General features: G+C 41.9%; 2 protein-coding genes across 3 annotated transcripts; one reads left to right on the forward strand and one right to left on the reverse strand.

Annotated features, from left to right (window-relative positions):
• Positions 1–4: 4 nt before the first annotated feature.
• On the reverse strand, positions 5–8,892 carry gpnmb (glycoprotein (transmembrane) nmb). 2 transcript variants are annotated; one of them, XM_085395129.1, is made up of 12 exons: positions 8,575–8,892; positions 7,306–7,461; positions 7,040–7,201; positions 6,186–6,359; positions 5,927–6,088; positions 5,498–5,806; positions 4,459–4,518; positions 4,122–4,319; positions 3,505–3,610; positions 3,046–3,266; positions 2,832–2,922; positions 5–2,553 (listed from the first exon to the last, which is right to left on the reverse strand). In XM_085395129.1, the coding sequence occupies exons 1-12, from the start codon at positions 8,642–8,644 to the stop codon at positions 2,406–2,408; spliced, it is 1,857 nt and encodes a 618-aa protein (XP_085251255.1). In that variant the 5' UTR covers positions 8,645–8,892; the 3' UTR covers positions 5–2,405. The 2 variants fall into 2 exon arrangements, with proteins under 2 accessions (XP_085251255.1, XP_085251256.1); XM_085395130.1 differs by having other exon boundaries at positions 7,061–7,201; positions 8,575–8,890.
• A 4,560-nt stretch (positions 8,893–13,452) lies between these two features.
• On the forward strand, positions 13,453–18,078 carry LOC146644036 (polypeptide N-acetylgalactosaminyltransferase 15-like). The gene is made up of 10 exons (XM_085396043.1): positions 13,453–14,267; positions 14,392–14,558; positions 14,664–14,868; positions 15,679–15,846; positions 16,190–16,307; positions 16,719–16,913; positions 17,024–17,155; positions 17,253–17,354; positions 17,433–17,576; positions 17,666–18,078. Exons 1-10 carry the CDS (start codon positions 13,747–13,749, stop codon positions 17,828–17,830), a joined length of 1,917 nt encoding a protein of 638 aa, XP_085252169.1. The 5' UTR covers positions 13,453–13,746; the 3' UTR covers positions 17,831–18,078.
• The last annotated feature ends 1,204 nt before the right edge of the window (positions 18,079–19,282 follow it).

Here is a 19,282-nt window from a genome sequence, read left to right on the forward strand (position 1 = left end):
AACGTGGAACATCCTCCTTGGTATGGGACAGATGAGGGACCGGGCCTGAGTTTTTGTAAAAGTGATCAAACTTCAGCTTGATATTCTCTCCTCTGCAACAATGCTTGTGCCCCTTCACCTCCCCCTCACACACAGCTCCACTTGTCAAATGCCTCTAAATAAAGAAAAACAAAATGGAGAAAAACATTTGACACAAATGCATTTTCTTCTAAGATGACTGGGATGCTTTAACTTTTACAGTTAAGTATGATATTACAAAGTGTTTGGGAACCCCAACTAGAAAAAGTCCTGCGGTGCATAGTGTGTAAAAGTCAGCCTCTGCTGACTCTGTAGCTGGAGTTTTTCAGACCTGCTCATGGTCTGGGTTTCCATGACGGAGCAGATCCTGAGGGTGTTAGGTCCTTGGTTAAACTGGATATGTGACAAATGGCCTTTATAATTGGGTTGACTGACCCTGTCAAACATGGTCTTTATTTATCACAATAGGTTAAAGAGAAAAATGGACTCACCTGCTCTATTTTCTATGAATAACACTAAAAGAAGCTGTGGGAAGTTGCTTGTAAGAAAAGGAAAACCAAACATTATCATGAGGTTTCAGCAAAGACCCACCAATCTTGTTTTTGATCAACTTGATTAGGTGATCATCAAAATGTGAGCACCTCTATAAAAGCAGCGGTCTTGGCAGGGTGCTGTGTGTGTGTGTGTGTGTGTGATATAACACAATGCCACAATTTTCTCAGGAGTGAGGTCCCAGCAAATTCACCCCAAGGACAGAGCATGTAATGCCCAGAGGCCTCCAGAATTAGAGCCATGTCTTGTACTCTCGAGGCCTGGAGACACGCTGATCAACTATGATTTGTTTGGAAGGGTTCCCAGGAGTCTCTAAGAGCATTACCCCATGGCTTAGGTTTGAAGTTGCATCTGAAACAATGTTTACACATAATACGCAGTGCTACATTTAGCAGAAACCAAACGGTGTATCCACACAGGCTCAGCCCAACTGTCTAGGTCTGTGGCGGAGGGGTAACAATTTGGGCTAATTGTGCAGCCACAGGACCTGGGCACTTTGCAGTGAAGTATTGACCATGAATTTCTCTGTATACCAAAGTATCCCAAAGTGAAATGTGAGTCAAGTCATGCAACAGGACAATGATGCCATGGATGGCACAAAATCTAGAACTGACTGGTTAAAGAGAACATGTTGCAATGGCCCAGTCGGCACCTGAATCACAGGGTGTACTTTACACAGGGATGCAGAGAGTCCTGTGAAAACATTTTCCACATGATTGAAGTCGTGTATGAAGTCGATACGAGTTCCACATGTAATGAGTTGACAATGCCCCAAATTCCAAAGCAACATACGTTAGGTAGTGCTGCATTAGAGAAATATTTAAAGTCACTTGGTAAACTTTGCTAAAGGAGTGAAAAATGTGTAATAGTACGGTATTAAAAACTTTAAGTTTAACAATTTGCCTCTGTGCAGTTTAGTGTACTGTACAGTAAAAGCATTAAGTATGTTGTGTGAACTACCTGCTTTAAAATCGGTGACGTGTGATTTGATTGCATTTGATTTGCAGTGTTTGTTTTGATCACAATAATATACAGGATTGTGTTGGGTTACAGGAAAGTGGTGACTTCCTTGCTTGTTTTAAAAGCCCCAAACGATAGTGCTAATGGTTAAAATCCAGTTTTTCACTAAACCATGAATTTTCTGCAGTTAATGTGATTGTGTGAAACAGTTTTAAAACAGATTTAACACCACACACGAACAAACAAATTAATAGAACACTAAAAATCAGTTCATCTAACGTTAAATACATTTTTTTCCAGCTCCATACAAAGACAGATTCCAGTGTCTTCAAAACATAAGTGGTTAGTTCACAGCCTTTATTTAGTGACTGACTTATTTATCAGCCTTTCATCCTCCTTGATTATGGCTATGTTTAAATCTTGGAGTTAAAGAAATTAAATTATAACTCATTTGAGGAAAACCATGCATGTATCACTAGTAGGATTTTTACCCGTACATTAATATACAGTATTCTAAAGCAATCCATGACAAACGGTACAAAAGCACTTTTCATCAAAAACAGCCATTGCTTGAGCCTAATTCATTTTATAGCAGCTACTACACCCTATGTTGCAATCAAAATGAGTGCCTCAATCACATATTCGACAGCCTCTTCAGTAGAAAATCATCACACCAATCAGCAGCTGCTGTAGCAGTAGCAGTTTTCTGGAGCACAATCAAACAATTAAAACAAGCAAAATATTAGTTTCTTTTACAAATATGGTATTCCTGCTATTTTTGCACTTTAATGCTTAAACTTTTGATTAGATTCATATCTGACAATCACATGCTTTAGGTGTTTTTTATTTTAAGTGATGATGCAGCTCAACAAAGCCTACAGGGGGTTTCTCTCAGTCAGCAGGTGACGGCTCTCCTCACTGGAGGGGAAGAGTGCCCCCTTCAGGCGAATCATGTGACCTCCAACCCCAGCATGGGGATCCTCCACCAGTGACCTGCGAATGGGCCGGTACACCTTGTAACGCCTGGAAGAAAGATGCAGGACACAAAAATATGATGGGAGGGTAATGACACTAACTGGATGTGAGCGGCAAGAGTTGGAAAAAAAATACGAGGTGTTTTACGAGCAGGGTAGTAATCAACTGGAAATTCAGTGAGAATCAAAGTGGCTTTGTGTGCATGTGTAAATGCTTTTTAATGTGGCAGTAAAAGGCAAAGTTGTGCATTAAAATCTTTCTGCATCATATATTCAGGTCTTCACACATTTACTGAAGGAATGCTGCTGCATCTGAAGACTACTCACTTGTAGACCACATAGGCAATGAATGCAAAAATGGCCCCCAGAACAGCACTTGAGGAGAGAACGACTTGGGCAGTGTGAGAGGTTGTGGACACTGATGGGTACAAAGGGCAGTGAAGAGAGTGTAAAACAGACTGGAAACTACAACACACCAGGCAACAGTTTCTACAAAGCTGATTTCAAGAAATATCCTGTTGTATGTGTTTGTGTAGCTAACCAGGTGTGTCCTGGGACTTGTTGATGGTGATGGTGGTGCTGGTGAGGGTCAAGCTGCTGGAGTTCTCCAAAGTGATGTTCACACAGTAGGTGCCCGGTTCCAGAAATCTTCGCGTCAGATGCACTTTGCACTCCGAGAGAGGCGGCACATCGTTGCACATGATGTTGCGTACCTGAGTGCAGCTGGGGTCTGACACGATGGTACAGGCTGAAGTGGGGATGCTGCGGATAAGGGATGAAGGATAAATCAAACCTGTTTCTTTATCTAAAATGTATAGGTTTGTGGGGGGGGTGCCATTGCACCTAAGTGACTAAATTGGATGTGCAGGGAGAAGATCATCAAAAATAAAGTTGATAAACTCCAAAGGTTACTGTGATTTCCTCTTTGAATGTTTAAAAAATTATCTACAGTGTTATTTTTTTTACATAAATTTAAACAAAGTATATAATAAATGCATACCTGCCCAGACATTTCACCAGGAAGTTGATGTCAGTGTTGGTGACTCTGTGGGCTGACACTTCCAAAATCCGACTGCTTGGCAGGGTGTTCAGTGGGTGCTTGGGCTCTGTGGGGAACAGATTAATTATTTTGTGGGTTTTGGATGTGTAATCCTCTTCCCCCTAAATAATAATATGATGAAGGAACCAGTCAAAGAATCATAGCATGAGGTTGCTTGAATACAAGTTTGTAGAGAGAAACTGGATCGCAACAATCAGGATTTAATGCAGTTTAAATGGAAGAGTGTTTCCTTTTCATTATCAGGGGTGGTTACGCCACACAAGTACGAGTCCCATCCCTAAGTCCATAGTTCGTGATGAAAGTGAAGCAATTCTGGGATGAAATGTGGGCTGGTTTCTTGTATGTTATTATGATAAATGTGACAAAATGGTTTTTGTTGGAAAGCTTTTAAAATCATACCCACTTTCATTAGCATTAAAGCCATTAAAGTATATTGGAAAATGTGCCCTCGCGTTTAGTTTTTTAAACTGCTACACCATGGCTTCTGTACAATGGTTCATGAAAAAGACTCAGTGGTATACAACATAACTTGAAGGATCCCGCACACTCCCACCTACCAACGACAGTGATATTGCCTGTGAAGGTCCCGTAGGCGTAGCGGAAACACTGGTTGCTGTTGCGACGCCTGGTGCGGAGCCACAGCGGGGTGGTGGGGTTGGATTCTGGGGAAACAGTGGAAGGGAGGGGCTCTGTGGTGGGGAGATCCGTGGAAGCAAAAGAGGAGGTGGTCGAGGGCAGGCTGGTGTTGGGCGGCACTGTAATATGAAGCAAATGGGCTCTGCATAGTGATGCACGCTGGTATTTTAACTTCCTCACATGATATGATTCACCCTCTGCATTCGATATTCCTACATAATCACAATCATAATACACATTTAGCTGTAAAAGCCTCACCCTGTGTTGTCTCCATCTTGGCTGTAATCGCATGAGTAGCAAGTGGAGTTGTAGGAGCCTCTGAGGAAAAGACACGGGAGAAACATGTTTTTCCATTAGCACTGATTCCCCGTCTTTTTGTTGTTGTTGTTTTTAAACAGATACTTGTCTGTGTAGGTTCTCAGTGACGTCATGGTAGTCCTGCGAGCTTTAAAAAACTTTTTTAAAGTTAATTGAAGATGTGTAAATACCCGAGACTCTCCCTCTTTGGTTTTAGATCACCTCTCACCTCTTGGATGAGAGGTGAAACTTCTTCAAGAAACTTAAAGAAGTGCAGTCACCTTCTTTTTACGCTCCGAAGAAACTGTAGGCACTTGCAGATAATGATTCTGTCTTTTAAAGTTTTACATGTATTTTTTGTTTTTACATTCTTCATAACATAACTGTTTAAGTAGCAGTTGCTTCATATCCCCAAAGTGAAGAGAGATAACTTACTTTGTGTGGCTCACATTTCCCTTTTTAAAGTTTATATTTTGGCATTCCAATTATATTAATTAAAAAAAGACTGAAAGACTGTATATAAAATAAGCCATAATCTCAAGGTCGAAAAAGTCAATCGAAAGCAGAGATGCAGTTTTTCTAATGGCCAGCAGGGGGCAGCTCCTCTTGGTTGCAAGGAGATATCTAATTGTATAGACACATTTGAGAAAATGACCCAATTTTCATTTTATTGATGACTTCAGTGAAAACATTCCTCATTAGTTTATGGTCTCAATTGCTTGTTTAACATCTTAATCAATATTATACATTTTCTCCTCTTTTTTTTCCCAATTGCAGAGAAATTGATGGCAAAGACTTGTCTGTTATGTAAGTGTGCAGTATCCTTGGGTTCTCAGTCAGAGCTACCCCTCTGGTTTCAAAACACCAAGATGGTGACACATGACAGTGTGCTGGCCATCTCCATCTGGTTTTAAGGTTTGTATAAAAAGTTAACAAGTCTTCAGATAATACTTTGCTTGTTTTGTCATGTCTATATCTTTGTGACTACTTGTGACAGAACCTGTGGACGTGGTCGAGGTCGGGGTGTTGGCAGAAGGTGGACATTCAACTGGAAACGCTGCCTCGACCACCAGCTTCACAGTCATGGTCCCCAGCTTACTGTAGGCGTGCGTGGTTACGTTGCGATGCGTTACCAGCTGATTGCCGTCTCGAAAATCCCAGATGTAGTCAATGGAGGCAGCAGTTTTCAGGTAGCCGCTGGGGTCATGGAGGTGGACTTTGAAAACCACATCCTCACCACGGATGAAGATATTCTCAGATTGGTTGACTGCACCCTTCTGAGAGATGTCGACCGCCACTGGAATTTTATCTAAGGGAGTGCGTAAGAATAATGTAAATGACGTATTAGGTTTCTGCCTGTTTGTATCTCTGTTTGGCTGAAACATGTAGGCAGATAAAACTGTATAAGCAGAATATTTGTTGTTCCCACCTGTGACAAAGAAGACGGCGTTGTCGGTAGAGAGGGGGCTGTACTTCCTGCGCTCGCGTTTCCTGTAGACCATGACTTCCATGACCTCTGCCCCCAGAGGGATGTTGGTGGTATTGATGGTCACACTGGAGGAAGAGCCGTCACACGTCTCAAAGTACTGGCCTGGGACAAAAAGAAGAGACAAACTGAGTTGGTTTAGATGTTCTTCTTTTTCCTTTCGTATCCTGTGTACATGCAAACTTGTAAACTTGTATCTCACCCATTGTGTGCCAAACATAGACGTAGCTCTTTCGTCTCCAGTCATTGCTCTGAGGGAAGGGTCTCCCATCTGGGAACATGTTGCATTTTGCCTTGTCTATACATTTTCCAAAGCCATAGTCATCCAACCAGGAAGTCCAGTTGTACACGTAGCCAGAGCGAACCTGCCCATTGGCTGTTTGACAGAAAATAAAGTGATGTAAAAGCTTTAATTTTAAAAAAATAAAAATGAACTGATTTTGCATGATAAATCTGTTCAGCGATTACACATGGCTGGTAGCTACAAATGCTAAGATAACTATACTATGATAACTAAAGACAATGAGTAGCCAGGTTCATTGAGGCGTAATTTGTCTATTTTAGTGTTTATCAGCAGCTTGTTCTGGTTTTTATCTTAAGGGGGAGCCTACTTTAACTCTTTCCCTCATAATGACGTGTTTTGACACCCCCTGTGCCCTTAATAACATGTTTTGACATCTCAATATGTATCAATAAACATGTGGTTTGATGACCATCAGATTATGTTCCAGATTTTTTCAAGACTCAAGGGTATAGTGGGCCATCTTTTTACAACAGTGTACAATTTAATTTGCTCTTTGGTGGGCTTACATAAATCAACCACAACATTTAAACCACCTGCCAGCTGTGCTGGTCTCTCATGTGGATAAAACTGCTCTGACCCATCAAGTACAGGCCATTTGATTGACTCCTCGTGATCAGTGTTTTCACTTCACCTGTCAGTGGTTATAATGTTGTGGCTGATCAGTCTATATGGCCCCATGATGCTTTGTGGTGGTGTGATGCTATGTGTGTGCAGGTTCATGGCCTGGCCCGGCCTGGCTTTCTTGGCAGCACCTGACGCCTCCAGCTCCGTACCATCCTCACAGTGCTCATCCCAGATCAGGTTCCCATTGGCATCCTCCTTCTGGCAGGGAGGATACTCCAGCTTTGCAGTGAAGGTGATGGAAGAGCCATTCAGAGCTGGACTGTCACTGGTCAAACGGACTTTGGGTTTACCTGCAGAGAGGTGGACTTTCCAGGTGAATGACCTGAAATACCTACGCAAATGTTTCAAAGGTGAAAAAAAAAAAAAACACCCAGAAAACAAATTACCCACCCACCTCTGTGGTGCATAAAACCATTTAACTGTATGTTTAGTGGTGGGTAGATGTAATCATCCCATGGGTTGGTGTCGGGAAGCCAGCCAGGGATCGGTGGGATTGGAAATGGAAACTTCCCTGATAATGAGTGCTTGTGTGGGAATACATCCCTGTATGCTGGGGAGAGATAAAGCAGAGAGACAAGGACAAGGAACCTTAAAATGTATTTTGGTTTGATGTGAGTCCCTCACTAAAGAGCTTCTGTATTTTACTTGAATCCATTTAGAAGTTAAATGTTTCTTTCCTTCATTAGGCTCCTTTAAAATTTAATTAAATGTTAAGTAACAGTGTAGCCCCAAAATACCCGCATAATGACCAAAATCATGTTTATTTCCTGACATGGAAAAATCTGCTTCCAGTACCTGGTTTCCACCTTTAGTAAAAATATTTTACTAAAAGCTCCCATGACTGAAATGATGAAATGATTGAGGGCTGTACAACAGACTACATTTAACTAAGCCCAATAAAACAGGGGGAAAGCATTTGGAACGTTAGGCATAAAAAAATGTTTATTGTTATACAAAAAAGATATTGGATTTATACATTTTTAGTAAGATGACCTAGTTTTTGATCTTTCATCTCCACATTCTTACTTATTTATTTTTTTTATTCGGATCTCCACGCCCTTGTTTTCTGCTTTCTCGTCATTTAGCCTGAGTGACATATTTTTCAGCGCAAAAACAAATTCAATCTGTGTAATCTGGTTAAAGGTGAAGAAAAAAACGATCCAAACATCTGGAACGTCTGTACGCAAACAGAAATTTATTCAGCCAAGAGAGCGCATGGCGTGAAAATAGAGGGGGAAAGGTGATTTTAAATTTGCATTTATTAAATTAATGTCACATTTGCTTTTTTTATGATACCGGAGGAAAAAGATTGTTAAAACTTTTTACGGGATTCCATCTGGTTATGATAACAAATTAGAGAAAGCTACGATTTCTCCGTTTTTTCTGGATGTAGAGAATTGTCTGTTTGTGGAGTGAGTAGCAGTCTTAACGGAGCACACGCCTTAATCAGTCTCATGGGACTCTGACTGTAGAGAGCGGATGGCAGGACGAGTTAAATAAACAAATGAATAAACAAACAACCCTAGGAGATAAACATCAAACACCAAAATTATTCAATTCACGTAAAGACATTAAATTAAAAATCTGAAATCAATAAACCAACGTTTTTAAACCATAGCCACAACTCTTTCACTTCAAACTATTCCAAAGTAGCGCCACTTACTTTTGCGTCCATCAGCTTGATAAAGAAAGCAGGCACAAGCCAGGAGGGAAACACACTGCCAGGCTTTCATTTTCACTCGTCCGTGGGGGGTAAAAACAGTCGTCTCTGCAGCTTTAAGTACCCACGAATAGTGTCTCTGTGCGCCGACACAGCGTGTCCCTCTTTCTCCTCGTCCGGATTTGCCAGTACTACCCCTCCGTTTGTCCCGCTGTCCACTAATTTAAAGTGGCTCCGCTGAGCGCACAAACATGTGATGTTTCCTAACGAGACGCATCTCATCACTCATTAGTCCCCCAAACTCAGGAAACTCATGAGAGACAAGATGCGCGCGGACTGCACCGTGCGCATGCTCATCCTCTTCTTTCTCTCCCATTTGACAAAAAGTTCAGTGACTTTTAATCTGCTCAATCTTTCATACTCTTGCGTTTTTTAGAAGTGTTATTCCCTTTCGTGTTAATCTGTTTATTTTATTTTTCCCCAGTTTATCATTTCTGTTTTTTATTGTTTAATGTAGTCGATTTTTTAATTGTTAATTAACACGGCAGCACATTGTCCACAATAAATATATTTCAATTATATCGTTTTTTTGTCCCTTCTTTGTTCTCAAATTTGAGAAGTTTTATTAACTTTATTAGATAATAAAATTTTGATCAAACAATGTTTTTCTTAAATATATAAAAAGAGGGTTTTGTGTGTGATTTAGTCGGATCATGTAACTATATAATTACATTAGGAAGCCTGGATATCTTCTTATAATATTATATTTTCCTTAAGTTCTGCCACGGAAGTCCGATAACAGATAAAGTCCAAGCGTGCAGAGCTGTGCACACATGACTGAAATGTTTGACACGATGAATCGGAATCATGCTGAGACACCTCACTCCGCGCGTGGAGGTTGCGCCACAGATGAATCCTAAAAAAGCAGAAGGGATGCCTAATGTTCCTTCTGCGTCGTGTTCGCTTTCGACACCATCCACCATGTGATGAAAGTCACTGTTGACGGCAGGTCTGCTGCTGCAGCTGCTGTCACAAGAGAGTTTGGAAAAGGGTTACAAAGGGATCCTCGCGTGCAAACAGATTTCTTAAAACTGGGTTCAAAAGTCAGCGGAGTCTGAACGAACAAATAGCTCACGCGGAATATTTCTAGCAATGGTATTAATGGACAAAATACTGAAAATAAAGCAATTATTCGTCTCTATTTAAATAAATAAAAGCAGAAACAAAAGAGAAGGAGCTTGAATAAATTGTGTGTCCTTGCTGGGTCGTGCGATTTCAAGCATAGAAAAGCAAAGCAATGTCAGCAGACAAGGTTTCTAACGAATTACGTTTTTAAAATAAATAAATAAATAAATAAATAAAAACACAAGAAATAAACAAATAAATAGAAACAAAAAAACTTAGATCTAAAAATCCGGGGTGTTGATTGTGACAAATCCCCCCGGCCGACAGGCGTGGTCGCCTGCAATTTTGCGAATTTTAATCGGTTCAGTTGTTGGGAGAGCTCCAATAGTGACCTCCTTTAAAGCTCTGAGATCTGCTTTGCATGTTTTAGATATCGAGCTTCAGAATCTGTTGGCATTCGAGTGAAATCTGTGTTTTAATTCATTAAAACCTTTGTGGTGTCCTCGGGATTCCCATATGCTTGTTTGCCACTCACCTAGGGACCATTATTGGTCCGAGGACACCACAATTTGAATAAATAAAAAAGGAAGAAAGTCATTGTGGCGGTTAATTGCTGTCACATGTCAGAATAAAGCCACCAGACATTCAGCAGCTTGGAAAAGCTGCATTGATAAACGAAACACTGATGGCCACTGATCAAGACCACGGGATCTGACAGAAGCTCTTGAAGAAAACATTATTAGAGCAGATGTTTAAAAACGGCACGTAACATGTTATATTTCTTTGATCCAACATGCTTTGTTTTGAAATTCTGAAATTAAAATTTGTGCTTTTTTTTTTTTTTACACTTGTTGTGTTAAAATTCATTTATCACGACTTTTCTTAAAATGACACTACAGTGCGGATCCTTAGATTCTTCTTTTTTTTAATCAACCAAGTGTAGGGGAAACATCCATTACTTGCAATACCGACTTTCTCCAGTAGAGGGAAGCACCCCTCCGCAGCTTCTCATGCAGCCTGTTACTAAACCCCATTCCTCTCGAATCAGATCAACTCTTGATCATTTCCAGGGTTCAGTAAAACGTTACTGAACACTAAAAATTAAGTGTTTATTCTGATTCTGCATATGTTGTTTTCATTATTAATGAACCTCCTGATTAGTTTCTACATTCATTCAAGTCCTTTGCTATAAAAAAAAAAAAATCAATTTTAGTGAAATTCTGAAATGTTTTTATATCCTCAAGTTCAAACCCCCGACAAATGCAGTTTATTTACAGAAAACGGTAAAGCTGGAACACGTTAATTATCGATGGTTCAACTTTTAAAAGTAACCCAAAAGTGTATTATTTGTCCAGCCGGTGTTGTGCCAAAAAGTGATTGTCTGCCAAAAACTGATTTCCGGTATTTGCCAAAAAGCGATTGCTCATATTTAAAGTGCTATAAGTAACTTGTTGGGCTATAATATGTTAAACATATGTCAAATGCATCCCTTATGGATGACATAAAGTCATCTTGAGCCACAAACAACATTCGTGTAACAAGATACAAGCCGCAATCAGTTTTTGGCAGCGACTTTTATATAACCTTTATTTATGCAGTAAAAAAAATCTCATTAACATTAAAAATGTATTTTGTAAGAGTAAGTTGCCCAACAGGACAGCAGAAACGGCAGCAAATATTACAATAGTTCTGTAAAAATATTTTAAGTGGGGATAAAGGACCGTATTGGTTGTACAAGTTGTAAAGATACTTAAAAAACAGATAATTTTTTAATTCTTTATGTAACCCCTTTGTATCCCCTGTTCACTGAAGTCTATTTACGAACATACGTAAAGATATTACACATAAAAAATACACAGAAACACTGGAAATCAGTTTTTGGCAGACAATCACTTTTTGGCACAACACCGGCACAAAAATATGTCTCTGTCTGCTTGTCTTCTATGCAGCCCAGAGAATAAAAAGTGCTCCAGGTTGTAAAAGACAGAAATATGATTGAAAAACAAGCCAACTGTGCAGCCAGCAGTCCCTTTATCCCCCCCCCCCTTCCCCTTTCTCTCTCACTGAAGTGCCGTCTCATTTACAGCTCTGGCTTCTAGCTAGTGGACTGGATGGAGGAATGCAGAAACATTCCTGGGAATGTGGACAGGATCTTCAATGTGTCTGTGTGCGCGCTCGCGCGTGTGCGTGTGATCCTTTGGTGTTTGCACGCTTGTCTGAAAACGTGCTGGCGGTGGAAACTTTAATTCGGCGTGTGTTTTGGCCGCACAGTGGAACATATGAGACTGTTCACTGCGCAGAGCTGGAGCTACACAGAGACATTCTTTCTTTTCCAACCCCGAGGCGCGTAAACACATTCCCACCAGAACACTGGAGTCAGGACCCGGTCACCGCTCTTTCTCCCCCCCCCCCCCCCCCCCCTCCCACACACACACACACACACACACACACACACACACACACACACACACACACACACCCCTTCTCTCTCTCTTTTGGCCTTTCAACTTGTCAGCCTGTCTCTCCAGGTGCTCTGTCCCAGTTCTTGAAACTATAATCATAATTATCAGAAGGCACTCTACGCTGTTGTCCGGGAGACGTGAAGTGTCCTTGTGTGGTCTATAACACACTCATTAAGCCTGCAATGGAGCTTTAAGAGAGCCACTGCCACCAGGACAGTGAACTGGTCTCTCAGTGCAGCCGACCTAAGCTCTTAAAGCTCCTCAGGCTTTCCTGCCAGCTTGTATGGAGGTCTTTCTCACAGATGTTAGCCACAATACAGAGCAGAAGCAGAGAAGCTGCCATGGCGCAGAAGACGCAGAAGGGTTTGTGATGTGCACAGTCTGACCTTCTAATGCCATTATCATAATGTATTAGGAAATTATTAGGCTTTAGTTTTTGCCAATTTTCCACTCAAACCTTTACATGATATATGGGCATGCTCCGAGTGTTTTTCTTTTTCTTCAGCAGTTCAGTTTTGTGGTGTGGGAAATTCCATTCATAGAATACCAAAAACAAGTTTATGACAACACACAAGCATGCACATTTCCACTTGTCGAAAAAGAAAACAGTAAAATAAACACGCGGACCCAAGTCATTCGGTCTTTACTTTCTTTAAGACTGGCTGCCAAGATCTCCACAGAGAACCAAGGAGATCGAAGCCGTGAACGCCCCGCTTCCCGGCACCAACAGACGGTCATGGGACCCGGAGGCCCGAAGCCAGCTGGCCAGAGGAAGCGTCTTTGATGTGTGACGCCCGGAGGGAGACGCCTGCTACAAGCAGACTCTCACACACAGACTGGAGGAAATGTAAAAACATTGTGTCTTTCCACTGCAGTGCGGACTTATTTATAACTGAGCTAGTAAAAATGTGTTTTGAAATGGCTAATTATGGCTTTTACCACTTAATTTAGAGTATTTTAGGATTCCCCACAAGGCGTTTCAGGAATAATAAGATGACAAGAAGACAATACTAATACGGCGTCTGAGCCAAGTAGACTTCCTAAACTTTAAACATTGTATTTTTATTGCGATGGAAAGTGAAAAGCAATAAGTGTATACTACTCTGTGCGTTCTGGAGAATTTTCTTAATTATATTTTTTCTAAAATTATCTTTTAATCCTTCTTGTTATGAAGTAGAGACGAAGATGTTATGGTTCGTTGAGCAGGTTGAGTAACAGGTGGATACAGGAAGTGACGACCTTTACATGATTTACATGACGCAAAAAATTTTGCACAGGCTCTAGGACCGCGGGAGGAGCTGGATGAAAGACAAAGTCAGCGAAACTCCATCATCTCAAAGTTGAGAACTTGTCTCAAACCTGCACTGTATGTCACTCTTGTCCCAGCTCTGGTACTCAATGAATGCGCCTCTACTCTTCTTCAGGGGATTCGTGTGCGATCTATTTATTTCTTGAATCATTCTAGTTGCATCACGCTGATGAAATGCAGTGCTCGTCAAGATGAAGCAAAACAAACACATCTGCAATTCAAAACAGCACCGGGCCGCCTTCTGAGCACAGTCTCACGCCTCCTGCGCCGTTGCTCAGCATGAGGCGGAGGAGCGCCATCCGGAGGAAGATGCTCTGCCTCTGGCTGCTGCTCATCGGATTCGCTCTGGTTGCGCTGGCGCTCTCAGATCTCTTTAATCGGGACAGCGACCGCAATCTTCACAAACCCGGCCCTCCCCGCCAGCCCCTCCAGCGGATCGCCAGTCCTCCGGATCTAGAGGTCATCGTGGACTCCCATGACCCTGCTTTGGAGCTAGGCGCCGATTTGACTCCTCTGAAATCTCTGCAAGAAGACCAGCTGTTATTCGTCCCATCCATACATGGCACCAAGAGCTCGCCACAGAAAAAGCGGAGTTACAAGATGCTCCTTCCCGGAGCAAGTAAAGATTCCACCGTACGCGGGCCACCTACGCACGGTGAAATGGGGAAAGCAGTGCGCCTTCATCTGGAGGGTTTAGAGAGGGATATGGAGCTCAGGGCTTTGCAGCAGTACGGTTTCAATGAGGTAGTGAGCGAAAGGATTTCTCTGCATCGCAGGCTGCCAGAGGCGCGCCATCCAGAGTGAGTGAACAAAGCGCACGATTGAAAATATAAACCAAAAGTTACCCCATACTGGAGTTCAACAAGTGCTAAAAGTTAGTGTAGTTGTTACTGCTTTCACAATTTGTCCCCCTCCCATCAACAGGTGTTTGGGGGAGCAACACATCGAGTCTCTGCCATCGGCCAGTGTTGTTATCTGTTTTAATGACGAGGCTTGGTCCACTCTCCTACGCACAGTACACAGTGTCCTCGACACTGCACCTAAACAGTATCTGCAGGAGGTCCTGCTGGTGGACGACCTAAGTCAACAGGGTGAAATTATCCATCCATCCATCCATCCATCCATCCATCCATCCATCCATCCATTAATTCAGTGTGCTGACAGCTTGTTCCGCCTTTTCTCTATGCTCCTCCTAGGTCACCTGAAGACTGGGCTGAGTGAGTACGTGTCTCATCTGGATGGAGTGCGTTTGATTCGCAGCACCAAACGCCTCGGGGTTGGAGGTTGCCGGACATTAGGTGCTACCAGGGCTGTTGGGGAGGTGCTGGTGTTCATGGACTCCCACTGTGAATGCCAAAAGGGCTGGCTGGAACCGCTGTTGGAGAGAATTGCCCAGGACAGGTACTTTTTTTTTTTAAATTATTCCAATTAAAAATCTATTTTCATATTTTACGGCGAGAAAGCTCCTGTTAGTATGCTGCATACTAACAGGATTCCAAATGCAAGTTCTTAAATGGGTGACATGTCAAAATATAAACAGTTACTGTGCCAGATTTTTTTTTAAACTTTCTCTAATGAGTTCAGCCTTTGGACAGAAACACTTGTGAGGAGATGAAGGGTTCAGACTTATCATTCGCCCTTACTCATTAGCAAAGCAGGGCGATGCATGAGGTGTATGTGTGTGTATCGAGCACTGAGCTCCCATGATTTGGCTCTCGTCTTATGTCTCAGGCTGCCTGCAGCGTGGCTCTAATTAGACTAGGTAATTAAGCTGAGAGCTCGGGCTTGGAATCTGCAACCATTCGGCTCTCTCGGCCACATGTTTGACCCCTCTCCCATTTTTTCTCAATTCCCTTTTTGATCTTTTCATTTCCTTAAAGCATCACGCCACACATGATCATTTGGCATGGATATTTCAAACAGCACACATGGGGAGCCAAAACATTCCTCGACAAAGGACAGTACATGTTTCTGAACTTCCTGTGACACAGCCGGCGTTTGCAATTACAAACACATGCATACAGAAATGAAAACGCAGTGTCTATTTTACCTAGTTGTGCACAGATTAGTAAATGTAAACGTAGTCAAGGAGTTATTAGCTATAACTTGACTAGTAGTGGCATGCTTTACATCCAAAGTAGTCTAATTCACCACACTTAATAAATGCAAATAAAAAGAGCTGCTGAGATCCAGAATGTGGTGTCTTCTTAGGACCAGAGTGGTGTCCCCCATCATGGATGTGATAGACTGGCAGTCCTTTCGGTACAATGCCACCCAGTGGCCAATTAGGGGGGTGTTCGACTGGAGACTTGACTTCTTTTGGGAATCAAATCCAGAGTTGCAAGATAAAGACCCAGAGATGGCTGTCCAACCTCTGCAGTAAGTGTGCAGCTGTTAAGGGGTGCAAGTTAGATTTAATGAGTTCTTATTTGCATGATAACAATGCTAAATGAACCATATTAAGAAAGACGGATCAGATGTAATTTTACACGGTATGTGTAAGTGCATAACTGACCTTTGCCTTTGAAAAGTCTCGAAAATATGACCAATTAGAATACAGAAGTATAAAAACTAAGGACCATACATGTGGAGCTGTTTGTCCTTGTGTTGCAAACCCAGACTTTAACATCCTGAAGTTCATTATGTCACTCTACTCCAGAGATACCAACACATCCATGCAGTTCTTTTTAAAAAAAAATGATGCTGGTTCTGATTGTGACAGGAGCCCAGCGTTAGGAGGTGGAGTTGTGGCTATCGACCGACATTTCTTCCAGAGCGTGGGAGCCTATGACCCTGGGATGGTGCTATGGGGTGCAGAGCAAATTGAGCTGTCAATCCGGGTAAAGGAAAGCTCATTTGATGTCAACTTTCCTGCTAAATCCTCCAGTGCACACACACCAGACAGAGAGATGACAGACTGCATTTGCTTTTTATTTTAAGCCATGTAAGGTATTTTAGCAATACTTTGCCTGAGTGATTCGGTTGCCTTCTGTTAGTGCTTTAGGATTGCTGTGCTATGAGATGATGCCTTTTGCAAATGGAAATTTCAGCTTGGATAGTGGTCTGGGAATGTCCTGGCCCACTGATGAATGTACCAGTGTGAGAGCAAAAATGTTATAAATCAACTTGTCTGCCTGGGATGACCATTAAAATATGAAACAATATGACTAACAAACGGGGAATTTAAAAAAAAAAGAAACACAGAAAACAATTATATTCTTTATTACTGAAATACAACTACATTCTTATAGGTGTGGTCATGCGGCGGCTCCATGGAGGTGGTACCTTGCTCCCGCGTGGGCCACCTCACTCGCCGCCACCTGCCGTATCGCTTCCCAGATCAGGACTTGCTTCAGAGGAACAAGATCCGGATTGCTGAAACCTGGATGGACACGTACAAGAAAATCTACTACAGAAGGGACACGCTTGCTCATTTCATCAGACAGGTGTTTGTGTGTATGTGTGTGTGCGTGTGTGAGTCAACACATCTGGTCAAGAGATTGTCTGGTGAGTGTGCACCACATACAAAAAAATGAAACTTTCTTTCTTTGTCCAGTCTGAAAACCCGAACATCACGGAGCGTCTGCGGCTGAAGAGGAGTCTGGGCTGTAGGAACTTTCACTGGTTCCTAACTACAGTCTACCCACAGCTTTATATCCCCCAGGACAGAACTGCACTGTCAGGAGAGGTATCACAAGCTCTCACATGCTCATACATGCACACGAATATATGAACAAGTTGTGTATGGATGGACTGTGAGGCATCATGTCTGTATCTGCTTGCAGCTGTACAGTGTTGGTACTGGCAGATGTGTAGACTATCCCCAAGGTCGGGGACTGCAGGGTGGGGCCATGGATGTGGCACCGTGCACTGGGACAGGTAGCCAGGTAACCATGATTACAGATTACTTGATGATAACAACAGATAAGTGAGACATCAGTGAAGCTGATCTCTTGCTGTTGTAGCACTGTGATCTAAACTCTGAGGGTGAAGTGCGATGGGGTCCCACGGGAACTTTGTGCTTGGATACTGAGGGAGAGAGGGCGGTCCTCTCTCCTTGCGCCAGCCACCGATTGACCCCCGGCAGACTCCAGTGGAAGTTCATAAAGGCAAGACGAAGAATTGAGCGACAGGCAGTTTTTATGACTACCCGGGGCATTTAGCTGACTCTCTGCATATGTTTTCCACTTTTCCACAGCTGAGCGGCCAGCTCGTTCACCAACTGTCTCAGTTATGTCTGGAGGCTGTAAAAGAGGAAGGCGACAACAAGCGCAGCACAGGAGGTCTTTTCCTGCGCCAGTGCACCCACCACCCCAGACAACAGTGGCACTTTGAACAACTAGTGGCTCCCAAAGGTGCCTGATAGAGGGACTAGCTTTAGCAAGATATAAATCCCAGGCAAATCTATCATCATATCACATATTTGTAGTGTCATACATATATTTATATTACACACACACACACACACACACACACACACACACACACACACACACACACACACACACACACACACACACATGTATTTTGCAACTTTTTGCTCCTGTTTTAAGGATTGCAATTATCATTACCTGTATTAACTGTATTAACTAATGATAATGTCAGTTTCAGTACCTGTTGTCTTTATGAATATTTCATCATATATATTATTATAAAAACTGTATATTAAATTATTTTTGTGTCAGTAAATGGTTCCGTGAATTTGTGATCTGTTTGTGTACATTTCTAAAATATTTAACCGGCAGACAAAACACCACCACAGCTCTGAATTCAGGACAGTTTTGCCATTATGCTGGCCTTCACGTACACCACATCTAAGCAAAAACTACAAAGAGTTTATTTTCTCATATCAGGAAGAACAGAGGTGTTATGATAACATTAAAATGGCTGCATCTTGTTGAAGTGTCCAAACTGCTGAAAGAGTGTGTGCAGCATGGAGAGTGCCTGGATATTATATATCAACAGCAGAGGGAGCCATCAGCCTTCAGAATCATTTCTAAAAGCCAAACTCCTTATTTTGGTATTGTTAAACACAAATAGCACCCCTCCCTCCATTCTAGTCATTTATTATAATATATATAACATGTTCTTATATGCATTTCTGTCATTAGGGCTAACCTAACGGATGTGACAGTGACGTCCATCCGTCTGAGAGAAGTGGATTTGCTCGACAACAGGAAAATTTGGTTTTGTTTCTAGGTATTAACTCACAGTCTAATAAACCAGATTTTCTTTAGGCCATGGAGCTTAAGAATAGGATGGACTCTAAACTGGTTCTCAGTGTCTCTATCTTGGCCTCAAGGCAATGAGTTCTAATAACCCCCAATACTCAGCCTCAAAATAATGCTCTTCTTAACCCATGCTCCACTTAGCCCAGTGAACTTCACAGCACCTTCTGAATAAAAAATAAATAAAATCATATGGTAACCTCTTAGTATGTCTTTCTTAGTTATGCACCTACTGAGCTGTTGCAAAGGAAGTGCAACATATTTCTGTTGCAGTGGGTTTTCAGAGATGGGCTAGGGCTATCGTATGGAAGCTGTTTGCTTCTCTATCAGAAGTAAACAGCTGCTGTTGATTCTAAATGGTCGAAATTGCATGGCTGTATTTACATCGATTCCCATTGAAAAATACAAAAAAAACCCCAATAATATATGTGCTTTCTATAGCTGTTGTGCTTACACTTTAGCATACATCTATATATTTTTTATATTTTAAAATCATCATTATCCGTCTATTGATCTATCCAATAATATTTTTTTAAATGTTATTATTTAATTGTTTTGTTTTTGTGAAGCAGTGGTTAGCACAGTCC

This window comes from Rhamphochromis longiceps, linkage group LG22 (assembly GCF_057381845.1).
Source record: "Rhamphochromis longiceps isolate RC_006_pf linkage group LG22, R_longiceps_female_GT1.1, whole genome shotgun sequence".
Classification (NCBI taxonomy): domain Eukaryota; kingdom Metazoa; phylum Chordata; class Actinopteri; order Cichliformes; family Cichlidae; genus Rhamphochromis; species Rhamphochromis longiceps.